Source organism: Nycticebus coucang, chromosome 5 (assembly GCF_027406575.1).
Source record: "Nycticebus coucang isolate mNycCou1 chromosome 5, mNycCou1.pri, whole genome shotgun sequence".
Taxonomy (NCBI): Eukaryota; Metazoa; Chordata; class Mammalia; order Primates; family Lorisidae; genus Nycticebus; species Nycticebus coucang.
The window spans coordinates 106,432,481-106,445,239 of NC_069784.1; the positions used below are offsets into that span (position 1 = coordinate 106,432,481).

At 38.1% G+C, this 12,759-nt stretch overlaps 1 protein-coding gene across 5 annotated transcripts in view; it reads right to left on the reverse strand.

Annotated features, from left to right (window-relative positions):
- ARHGAP18 (Rho GTPase activating protein 18) overlaps positions 1 to 12,759 on the reverse strand; it is a 182,439-nt gene that overhangs the window by 11,473 nt on the left and 158,207 nt on the right. For all 5 annotated transcript variants that reach the window (XM_053592061.1, XM_053592065.1, XM_053592062.1 and 2 more), the window contains exons 11-12: positions 9,412 to 9,618; positions 7,920 to 8,060 (exon numbers count right to left, since the gene is read on the reverse strand). In XM_053592061.1, coding sequence (XP_053448036.1) covers positions 7,920 to 8,060; positions 9,412 to 9,618 — 348 coding nt within the window. The remainder of the gene's footprint in view (positions 1 to 7,919; positions 8,061 to 9,411; positions 9,619 to 12,759) is intronic.

Below are 12,759 nucleotides of genomic sequence, written 5' to 3' on the forward strand. Positions count from 1 at the left end.
CTATTTCACATTCTTCAGTGTAACATCTGTGACTGTATCCTATTTTTTGGGGGTGGGGTGGGGTTGAGGGAGGACTTGTGAACTGAAGTTAGGTGACATACAGCAGGCCTGGGAAAGAGCAGCATTTGACTAACACACCAGTAAAATTTAGTCACAGAGGAGTTTGCAACTTCAAGAGTGTAAATGGCAAGTACAAGGTGGTTCTATCACGTGTAGAAACACAAATGTCCTGACGCTATAATTGGGTAAATGAGGTGAAAGCTATGCTGATTAGTATGATGTAAGCACTCCAATCTGTACAAAAAAATCAACACACTGAAATGGGCATAAATGTATTTATGATCTATGTACAAAAGACTTAATAAAAAAAACAAAATTAAAAAAAGAGTGTTAATTTCTTATGAATGAGAAATGATTATAATAGAGAAAATAATCTCATATGGTCCTCACATGTTATACACATTGAACCAAAGTACACTTTTTAAAATCTAATTTTATTTATCTGATTAAGTGAACAATTTTAGGGGTTTTTCCCCTATAAAGTATGTATAAATACCACATTGTTCATTTTCTTGCACTCTAAAGATTGGAAATTTAATGTCAGATCTTTAGAGGAGATGTCAATTTCTTTTTCATTAAAAGCTAATTTAAATGTAAAGTTGACATTTTTAATGCTACAGAAAAACGTTTTGTCTTCAAAAGAGCAAATAGGAAATACAGCTTTTTCTAAAGGAAGGCCAGATGTAACACATGTTTTAGAAAATTAAACAAGGACATTTTAGCAAGGTATCTTAAACTGAAATGGCCCCTTCATCACCTGAGTCTGAACTGACAATACTGGGAGGTGGTGATATATAAAGACTTCTCTCCTGTCTTGTACTGTCTGTGTTCTGATTATAATTGGGTCTTTTTTATCCAAATGCCTTAAACTTTTATCTAACTCACAGATTGAAAGAATTTAAAGAAGGGCTTTAAATGACTTCCATAGTTAATGACCATTTAATTTCCAATGAAATAAGTTCTGATATTTTTTCTTTTAATGTGGTATTTTTTACAGACTGTAAAAAAATCAGAGAATATCATAAAAAGAAATAAGATTTTGTGCTTGACATTGTAATGTGATTTTCCACATGGGTCCCCAAGTAGATCCAGACACTGCTTCTAGATCTAAAGCAGATGCTTGAATGATACCTGTCACAGGCTGTGTAGTGACAGCCATTAAATGAAACCAGAGGTGCGATTCTAAATTCAAGTTGTGGCTAAAGGCATGTAACCCCGGCCACAACTGACCCAGTGTTTCTACCCCATGCTTTTAACAACTCCAGGATTCCTCTGGAGGCAGCCAAGGACTTCTTTTTCTAAGAAGTCCTAAGCTTAGAAAAAAAATGTCCTAAGCTCTAAACCTGAAAGATCGTTCTGGAACTGTTGGCAAGTCCCATAAACTCTCTAAACCTCCAGTTCCTCCACTATAAATTTAAGATATGGCACAAGGTCATCCCAAGTCAACACCGAAATTCACCCTGTGAGAGATGACTTTTGGTATCTGACCAGTGAGGTCAGACATGAGGGGAGCCGTGTGGCCTATTTCACAGAATCTCGCAGAGCTCCACCTTGTGCTCTCACATGCTCATAAATGTATCATTTCCCTTGGAGAGGTGAACTTGAATGGCAGAGAAAGTTCACACCAATCTAAGTCACAGTGACCTTGATGCCTGGATGATTTAGCAATTCATAACTCAGTGCTCATCAAAGCTGACCCTATATTGTTAATTGGTGGAGACGCAAGGTAAGTTTATTACGGATGAGATGATGGGATATCTAGAATTTCCTTAAAAACACTAAAAGAAAAAAAGGTGTGGGAAGATAGGATGGAACGAGACCAGAAAAACATATCTGATTGTTGGTGATAAATGTTGGAGGGGGTCCCATGTACTACTCTTTCTACTTTTTGTGTGTTTAATATTTCCACAAAAAATTAAATACTTGTGTACATTCATATACACACCAAATAGCAGCGAAGGTCCTACCTCATCATTTTATACAAGAAATTGAAACTCAGGAGATAAAAATAACATGCCAAACTCAATGGCAGAGCTGGTGTTAAATCTTCAAACCACATGACTTCCGGGGGCAGGGTGTGTGGGGTGGTGTGCGTGTGTGAGAGTGAGAGAGAAAGAGACATCCTAACAATAATTATTGTTAATGGTCTAAAAGTTTGTTGTTTTTCCTCAATTGTTTTTTCCTATTATAATAGAGAAGACTTATTTAAGAATATCCACATTTGGACCAAACAATTAACATGCAGTAATCATTAAAAAAAAAAATTCCTTATTAGGTAAATTGAATATGTCTTACAACCTGGCTCAAACTATAAATTTACCTACTTAGGCAGGTCTTAATAATATGAGCTCTCAATGATAGGTGAGTATAGTTAGCTCTAATAGCAAATAGAGTCTTTTTTTTTTAAATATTACATTGATGAATTTTCAAGGTGTAAACTCTTTCATTCTCCAATCCCTGGCAGTCCGGCTTCTTCCACCAACAACCACTGACAATGCCTTGGAGAAGGTCATAACTGAACTTCAAACACAAATCCTCTATCTAACATCAGCCTCACCCAGCCGCTCTGCGCGGTTTGATACTGATACCCAAGGCCTTTTACGCACTTGCCTCTTCCTGCCTGGGCTTCCAAGGCACTATACCTGCTTCAGCTTTCTTGTACATTCTACTTTTTCTCAGCCTCTCCACTGGCCCACTACTTAAGCACTGGCATCCCCCACAGATCTGTCTTTTCCTTTTTTATATTCTCACTCCATATATACCCACTTGGGGTAAATATCAATCATTCTCTGCCTTCATCTCCAATCTCTATGCTAATCCCAAGGGCAGACCTCTAACACAGGCTGCTCCTTGAGCTTCCAGACGAAGCAGCCAACTCTTGCACAGGCATGTCAACCCCCAATGTCAAAAACTGCCTCTTTTATTTCAAGTCTGTTCCTTTTGCTTTATGATTTATCTTGATGATAAAATCACCCAAGCTCAAGCCATTCTAGGTTCCTCCTTCTCCTACATTCCTCACATCCAATCAGTATTCACATCCTGTGGGTCCTAAAGGCTCACATGTTCTAAAATTCTTTCCATTTCCAGTGTGGACCATGGCTCTGGTCCATATATACACACATATATATATAACATTTATAACAGCAGTAATCCATGTTTGTTGTATCGCCACCTGTTAACCCAGTGTTTTGTTATATATCCTTTTTAGAGTTTTGGGGGGGTGTGTGTGTGCGAGAGATCTAGGAGGAAATAGAAGAAAATGGTAAAGAGCCCATGAGTTTAAAGTTATATAGACTTTGTTTCAAAGGTCTGTCAGTTCCTATCCAGATAATCTTAAGATTGTTAATTCCCACTTTTCTCATCTGAAAAAAAAAGTAGACAATAAATATACTCCAGCTAGACCATCGTGAATATTAAAGGAAGATAATGTTTATAAAATGTTTAGCATCATGCCTGACCTCTGAAAAGCATTAAAAAATATCATAATTATTACCCCTTACAAATATAGTAACATGCGGTTTCTGATTTGTAACTTCTTTCTCACGTAGTATCATATTATGGATATCTTTAGATGTCAATATATGTCATATGTTGTCATGATATTTACCTGTACAGATATGCCATAACATATCTAACTAGCTACCTCTATTCTTTTGGACTTTTTCTAATTTTGGACGGATGAAGAAAATGGCAATGATCTTAACCATAACTATGTGCATACTTATCTTATCATTCCCTTTGAATGAATTTCTTAGTCCATTGAGAAGCCTGGTTTTCAGGCCTTTCCCACATGCCAACTGTTCTCTGGAGGGATGCTTCCAATTTCTACGATCCCATCAACAGTGTTATTACCCAGTGTCTTCCACCTGCCCTCCTATTTTACAGGTCCTCCAGTCTTCATCTACCTCCATGGTGACCTTTCTAAGATGCAAATAAACATGTAACCCCTGGAGTCACAGCCTGCAGCAGTTCTCTGCCACACAGAGAATGGGAGCTTCGTCTTCAGCCATATTCCGCTTCCCCGCCTCCCCCATCTCTCCACATACCTCACTGGCCAGTCAGGACCATCTGAGCTTCCCTTCAAACATCTTCAAATATCCCCACTCAGATGTGTAACAGACATCTTACGCTAACAGGACCCAAACTGAAGTCATGGCCCTCCCCATCTACCAATTCCATCCTTCCAATTTCTCAGGCCCAAACCCCTTGTGTTACTTCTTTATTTCTCTTACATGTCACACCATTTCCATTGAGAAATCCCAATGGCTCAAACTTCAAAAAAATACCCAGAACCACTTCTCTACTTCCAAGGCTGACATCCTGGTCTTAGCCACTGTCATCTCTCACCTGCATTCTAACAACCTCCTAAAGGGTCTCCCTAATTCTACCTTTGCTCCCTATGGTCTATTCTCAACACAGCAGCCCAAGAGATCTTTTTAAAACACGGTACGGATTTCCAAACCTTTGTTTCCAACTCCCATGTCACTCAGGGTAAAATCTAAATTCTCAAAGATGGTCTACAAGGCAGTACGTGATCTGGTCCCATGGCCCCTCTGACCTCCTCACACACTCCCTACTCCCATGGCTTCAGCCCAGCCACATTCACTCCTCGCTAGTCCTCTAACACCCTGAGCCAAGTTCCCGCCTTATGACTTTTGCACACACTATTCTTTCTGCACACTCTGAGCTTCCTATACACACAGCTCAACTCCCTGCCTTCCTTCATATTATCTTTGTAATATCTTTGCTGGGAAGCATGATACCCAGATCACACAACTATATAGAGCAAGAGGCTCCTCCTCTCAATCCCCTCTTTCTGTTTTTATTCCTTTGTAAGCACTGACCAAGCACTAATACACGATGTAATTTACTCCCTGTGTTTATTTTTACTGGTAGAATTGAAGCTCTACAATAGTGATCTTTATATGTTTTAATAACATAGTATTTCTTTCTTTTTTTTTGAGACAGAGTCTTATTATGTCACCCTCATCTATGTAGAGTGCCGTGGTGTCACAGTTCACAGCAGCCTCAACCTCCTGGGCTTAAGCAATTCTCTTGCCTCAGCCTCCCAAGTAGCTGGGATTATAGGCGCCCACCACAATGCCCGGCTATTTTTTGGTTGCAGTTGTCGTTGTTTGGCAGGCCCAGGCTGGGTTGGAACCCGCCAGCTCCAGTGTATGTGGCTGGTGCCCGAGCCACTGAGCTACAGGTGCCAAGCCTTAACATAGTATTTGCCTCAGAACAATGCCTGGCACACAGTAGGCACACGTCAAGTAATTGCTTAACAAGTGAGTAAAATACCCCAGGCAGTTTCATGCTTTATAGCTTCCTGCTGCACATTCAAGCAATTTGTGGGAAGAGTTAAGGAAGTAAAGCAACAAGGAAGGGAAATGGCTTCAGCAAAGTAGATGGCCCATGCTCCAGCCAAAGGGAACAGCTGCCACTCACATCCATACCATTGTCGCCCCACCGGAAATCAGTCTTCTACTGCCAGGAGGTGAGGGATGCGCCCGCATCCATTTATCAATCAGGATGGTGGTCCAAACTTTTCCTTTAAATCATTTAGTTGCAGAATCCTGGCAGTTGCCAGATGGAAACAACAGGCAACAAACTGACTCCTACCACATCTCCACAGTATTTGAACTTATCTTGAACTCTTATTTGTTGTTCTGTAAATGTTCTTTTGCATATATTTATTCTCTCTCACAAAATGATATAAACTTGAAAACAAAATTCTAGAAATCGATTACAAATTTTCAAATAAAATGATAGGCCAAATGGACCTGGACTGTGGGCTATGATGCCAAAAGCTTTCAGTGCAGGTGAAGTCAGATCTCTGTCTTCCACAGTGACTCCTGAATAACACACGTGTGTTTTTGCTTCCCAGTTCGACGTCCCAGTGAAGCATCTCTGATGCCCCCTTGCTGTGTTGGAGCCCACAGGACCCTGGCCAGGCTGCAGTCACACAGCTCTGACATCTCTAAGCTATGCCCCCTCTAGGTCCCTCTCCTGGCTCCCCGAGGGTGACTGCCCAGCTCCCTCCCCCCCCCAAGACCTATCACAGTGCGGGCCTGGCACTGAGGAGGCAGCAGCATTTTGTTAAGTGAATAACTGAATGTCACAGGAGAGAAAAACGAAACTTAGGTGAAGTTACAGGTAATATGTGATAAAACCGAGATTTAAACCCCAAGCTTTAAAATGACAATGCAACTTTTTTTTTTTTTTTTGCAGTTTTTGGCAGGGGCTGGGCTTGAACCCGCCACCTCTGGCATATGGGGTCGGCACCCTACTCCTTTGAGCCACAGGCACCGCCCGACAATGCAACTTTTAAATAGCACAGAAAGAATTCTCCAACTCACTTACACCTAATTAACCCAAAGTGTAAACTAAAGAAATCCAAGTTAATGCTCTTTTTTTGATAAAAGACAAAATTACTTAACTGTTCTATCTCCAAAAAGTAACCTTTTAAATTTTTGTCTAAATATTTATTAATAAACAATTATATTACAGATTTCACTTTGAGTAGATACTGACCTTCAGAGTGTCATGGCTAAATGGCTAATAAAAAATGAGAAGGCTATAAGGTCACAAGTTAATCTGAATAAGAAGGGCTACAAAACATTAGATATTTACATATGTAAAAGGGCTTAAAAGGTAATAGAACATTCTAATGTCTATTTTTAAAAAAATCTCAGAAAAAAATCCTTTTTAGCCTTATAAGAATATTAAGCCCTGTCTCAGAAAATATAAACATTATTTACAATTTCCCTTTATTACATTTTGCGTTTTTTAAGATATTTTAAAATTAATTTTTAAAAATAAGCATTTTTTAATAATGAAAACTATAAACAAATTTAGGAGAAAAAAAATTGTTTTTATGATTACTGGATCCCTAAGCAAGGCAAAGCAGAAAAATCAGACAAAGGCTGATAATTGCATTTTCATGTTATTCCACAAGATGTCAGTATGTAACTGGACAACTTCAACAGAGGTAGTGGGGAGGGGGTGTAATGTTCACTTAAACAGAACAATAGAAACCCTCTCATTTCACGATGTTACACTAGAGCTTTAGTAACTCATTTCATAAATTTTCATGTGTACCTCATTATTGTAAACCCAGTTCTTAATGTATTCTTAGGGTAGTTTGTGAATAACTGATATACAGATAATTTCTTTTTTGAAACATCTTAATTGTCTTTTTTGTAACATAACGCTCCTGCAATTCTTCTTCTAATGAAATTAAGAACTTCCAAACGATCTTAGGCACACTTAACCATTAGCCTATTTGTGTACTGGGGTTATTTTTTGCCCATTTTACAGTTGAGAAATTTTAAGCAAAAAGATCAGTGGTTCATACATGAGGGATCTTTCACTCACTATACTCTAAACATTCGGTGGGCAGCTACAGTCTCTACAGAAGTCGTGTGCGTGTGTTCAGTTTTGTCTCCTTACCTTCCTTCATTTCCCATTAACAAATCACACGCCGAGTCACCAATACCTAACAACTATTAATACCGATCACTAGCAATAGCTCTACATAGTAGATTACGCAGTTAATATTAATAAAGTCTTTCACTTACAAGTAGTACCCAGCCTAGAAAGTGGTGCAAAGTCACACTGTAAAAACATACAAAATAATTTTTTGGTATTAAAAAATACTAAAGTCTTAGCCGGGCGTTGTGGTGGGCGCCTGTAGTCCCAGCTACTCGGGAGGCTGAGGCAAGAGAATCGCTTAAGCCCAGGAGTTGGAGGTTGCTGTGAGCTGTGTGAGGCCACGGCACTCTACCAAGGGCCATAAAGTGAGCTCTGTCTCTACAAAAAAAAAAAAACTAAAGTCTAAATAAATACATATTTCTTACGTCATTTGTATTCTTATCTTGCTTTTCGTATTTTTCTCGGTCATAAGCCATTTTCTTCAGCAGTTTCTTCATGGCTTTTTTATCCTTTTTATGATTTTCAGTGTTTTGTTTCCGCACTTGGTTGATAATAAACTTGGGAATCTACACAGAAAAAAAAAATTAAGTTTGGGGAGGAAAAAGAAATGGAATCATTTTAAACTACAGAAATAATCATCTTTACATCTGAAATTTCGGAAGGAATAGTAAAGGGTTTGTCTGTTTGATAAGACTGCCATTTTACATGCACTAGTCATTAAATCTGTGAAAAGAAAGTACATCATATTATTCATTTAGCAGGTGTACAGAGCGGCCACGTGATGCAATTTACCACCCATTGTGTATGATTCCAAAAGAGGCTTTGTGAAGTTCAAGGACATAATGACCATCTTCCACACCATGCATGCCCAGACCAGAGACTCCCTGAGGCGACTGGTGATAAAGGCCACCACCTGGGAAGGTCTTTCCCTTTGCAGCCACCTATTCTCCAGCCCCCCTAGCTAAACTGCAGTCCCTTCCTAGTAACCAGCTAGACTCTGCTGTCAGAAAAGGAAGAACAACTCCCCAAGAAATAAGAGCTAACAGGTAAGTAGGCAAAAATCCAGGAAAAATTTATCCTAAGACTTAGCAATAGCAAAATGTTTTAAGTTGCCAAAATGTAACCATGCAATAAGCTGGCATTTCAAAAACAGATTTAATAAAATGATATGAAATTTTAAAAAATGCATCTGAAATCATCTACATTAGTTGCCTTCATACAGGATATAAAAATAAAGACATTGGGATCTGGATATCATTGTTCTTAACAAATCAATATTTGGAGGTTCCTCAAATAAGAGATTGAGATATTTAATGTTATCCATTTTGCTTGGAATCTCTTTAAGTCTTTGCAAAATTATAAATTTCACTGGAAAATGAAAACTTAATCAACTAAGCCTCTGGTCCACCACCATGTTCTGATTATCTGTCAAAACTCAAGCTTGAAGTAAGGGTAAAACAGAAGAAACCATTATCAGCCATCAGGATATGAAATGTATGTACCTCTTTAAATAAAGAGCCAATGAAAAATAATCGAGAATGATCTGAAGCCAAGATTGCATGAGCTTTTAAAAAGACAACAGACCTAAATATTTGGGAGAAAATAAACTGGATAGAAGTATCAAAAATAAGAAGTCCTTCTTACAGGCACGTTTCCTTGCCATGATTTCACGATTTTAAAATAGAAATCAGCAGGCCCTGCCTCACCTACGTGAATAAAACACCCTTAATATTTTTGGTATTTACAATTTTTCAATATAATTTAATAAAACCAGTAACAGAAATGCAGTGTTTTTTAAATTAAGAAAAAAAGCATATTACATTTTTCTATCAGCTTATAAAAATGTTCCAAATCAGTATAAACAATTATGCTAGCAAATTATAGGATCATTGATGGAGCTTCAAAATAGATACTTACTGTCCACAGGAGTTTTTGATTCTTAATCAGTAAGTGCATGATATTTGCTGTTCCAGCGGCCATTACAAATTCTCGCTGTTCACTGGACTTCAAACCAAATGCATGACACATAAAGAGATTCGGGGCCATGACCATTGCTACATTCATGATGGTCATTTTATTCTTCTCTTTATTATCTATTACTCTTTGGAGAAATTCAAGCAGAGCCTAAAAGAGAAATGACTCTTTGAGATTTGTGTTGAACACGAAGATAAGAGATGAAAGCACTGTAGCATACAGAATTTTTATTTCATTTAAAAAAATAAGTTGTGCGTGACCACAGTTGGCTAGCCACATCCAACAGGACTTGTCATCAAAGTTTCTCCATTTGGTTGGTGCACTCTGAGACAGTGCTTTGGTTCTAGTAAGGACTATGACACTGGAGCATGAAGCAGAGAGGGCGCACGTCTGATCTAGGTAGCGGGGAGAGGAGTGGAGAAGTTTTGGACCTCTGGCCTTCAGAAACCCTGGAGCATGGAAAAGCAGTTTAAAATATCATATAAACGTATGTTTGTACTTTTCTCAGAGGGTTAAAAAAAAAAAGAATTCCTTTCAAAGCCTCATTCAACCTCCACTTCATTTGCTTTAAGACCCTCTGACTTGGAACCTACAAAGAATAATTCAGGTGCAATTACATGTCCCTGTAGTCCCAAGGACTCAGGAGGCTGAGACAGGAGGACTGCTTGAGCCCAGGAGTTCGAGGTCAACTTGGAGACTCCCATCTCTACAAAAAAATAACAAAGCAAAAAAAGTTTTCAATGAATATTGTGATAAAGAGCAGAGAGAAAGTGCTTTCTTAAAAAATGAGTGAAGTAATGAAGGAAAAGGAACTCAATTATGCTCAGCTTGATAGATGCCACCTGCTTCCACCTCTATGACAGATCAACCTCAGAGGCCGGCCTCCAAATCAGCCACAGGCAGCTTAGCACACCTTCATCTGAAAAGAGTTTGTGGCTTTCAGTTCTCCATTTGCCTTTCTACTGAGGTCTAGAACAGTTACAGAAACTTCATAGGTATTCAGTGTTGCCTCTGGGTGAGGCAGCGTATCAAACACCAGAGAGCATCTCACTGAATCCTTACTGGAGACACACACTATAATTACACCCATTTTATAGAGAAGAAAACAATGTTTTAGAGAAGGTACCTAGCAAAAAGTAAGACGAGAACTTAGCTCCAGGTTTATCTGGCTTTTGTTTCTCTATTCTTAACTACTAAAAAAATTCATGTTTTCTTTTCAAAAATATTCTACCTGAAAAAAGGCCAGTATACTACACCAAAATAGAAAAAAAAGTCCAACAGCATCTATTTTTCAGAGAATTTCAGGAAAAAGAAAATTCCTCTAAGTGAAAGCAGGTTGATTGTGAATCAAATTTAGCTGCTAAACCCTGCTATACATGGAGAGGCCTCGAAAATTTGAAACAAACTAAAGACAGAGCCTTAATATCTAACAATGAGATTTATGTATCTAATTTCCAGTACAGTGCATGGGAAGTTAAATTGTAATCCAAGCATAAAGTTATATAAAAACAACACGTTCTCAAATGAGGACCAAAGATTAATTGGTGAAGTTTGAAAAAAATATTTAATTTTGTTCCATAGAGACCAGAATAATTGTTCAGAAACAAGTGTGTCTCTTGCTTTATGAGCATAAATTACAGAGATTAGGTAATAAACCATTTTAATTGTGGTGTGCATATGCAATGAGGTTATTCAAAATATTACCATCAAAATACTAGAGAAAGAGAAAGAGTGTTGACATGAAATTAACAGGATGTTAGCCCAGCCCCAGCCCAAAGAACTGTATTGTTTTCTCTTCGTCTGAACTCTAAGAACATCTCCTTTTTAAAAAAGTACCTGTATTTACTTTATTACCAGCCTGGTGTTGTAGAAATATCACTGGACCCACTGGAAAACCTGGGAGTGACTCCCAGCATAGTCAGTTACTTATTAGCTATGTATGGTCTTTGGGTAAATCTTTTCATACCTCTGTTCTTTGAAAAGTTTACTTATTTGTAAAATGGGTCTACTAATCTCCTAGCCTGCAAGTTTTGAGACAATGTATACTACTTAAAACTATAAAAAACTATTAAAAAGACTACTTAAAACTATAAAGGATAAATGTCAATAATTATATTAGCATGGATCCCCTCTTGATAATCTTAAAATCAGTCTTCATTATTTCTCCAAGTCAAAGGTAGGCAAATGCAAAATAATCCAAAGTGAAAAATAATTCTGGTTAAGCAGCTTGCCCGAAGATACCTGTCACTCTACCCTTAGGCCAGGATGTGTATTTATCATGGTGCCTCCTAAATCTTACTTAGGCTTTCCATAGAAATATTCTGCACAGGTCATACATACAATTCTGTCTCCACAAATAACAGCTGAAGGAGTGGTGCTAGCACTGGATAAATTGGGGAAATTTGCATTAGGCTTCCTGAAATTATATTACTGTGGAGTTTCCCTTCTCCTTTACAGAAGTAATTTTATGGTTTATATGGTTAATTTTATGGTTTTTCTTTGCACATATGGTGTTTTTATTGCAATGTTTCTGTTATTAAAATTCTTGCTTGAGACCTTCATCAAAGCAGGCTAATTAAGTCGCTAAAGCTTAAGTCAGTAAGTAAAATTACTTGTTTGCATCTCCGAATTTTTGACCCCTGCAAAAAGTATTTTCCCCCTTAATTATAAAATTATGCTTCCAGTAACCTCATATACAAAAAAACAAACTATTCTAAAATTTTAAAAACTGATTTTTAGACAGATTTTTTTAAAGAGCATTCCTGGGACTTTGGAGGCAAAGTTCAAAGAAGAGTTCTAGACCAGCTTGGCCCAATGGCAACCACATTGAAACCCGTGTTTCCTCACACGACGATGTGGACTTACTTGAATACAGGTTTATTTGAAGTAAATTGTATGTGTCTTTCAATTATCACCTTATACTGCTCATTCACTGGGCTATCACCCCAAAAGGAACCTTTATGTGAGTAAGGAAAAAGATATTCCTTCCTCTTTCTGGGTAGTTGAAACCTTAGGTCAAGGGCGTGGCTGGCAAGCACAGAATAGTTGGATAATCAGACCCACTTTGTCCCGGGCCAATGTCCCTGTTTCAGTCACACTCTATATAACCTTACACAGTGTCACACAATGTTTGACTGTAACCCTTTCTGGACTTGCTCTTTGTCTCAAAGACAAATCAAAACAAAGAATAATGCTGCCTTCTGGGTTATTCATTTGACAACCAGTGAAGCAAAAGATTTTTCTCTGACTTAGTTATGGGAATAACTCTTTGGAAGTTCTCCTAGAGTGGAT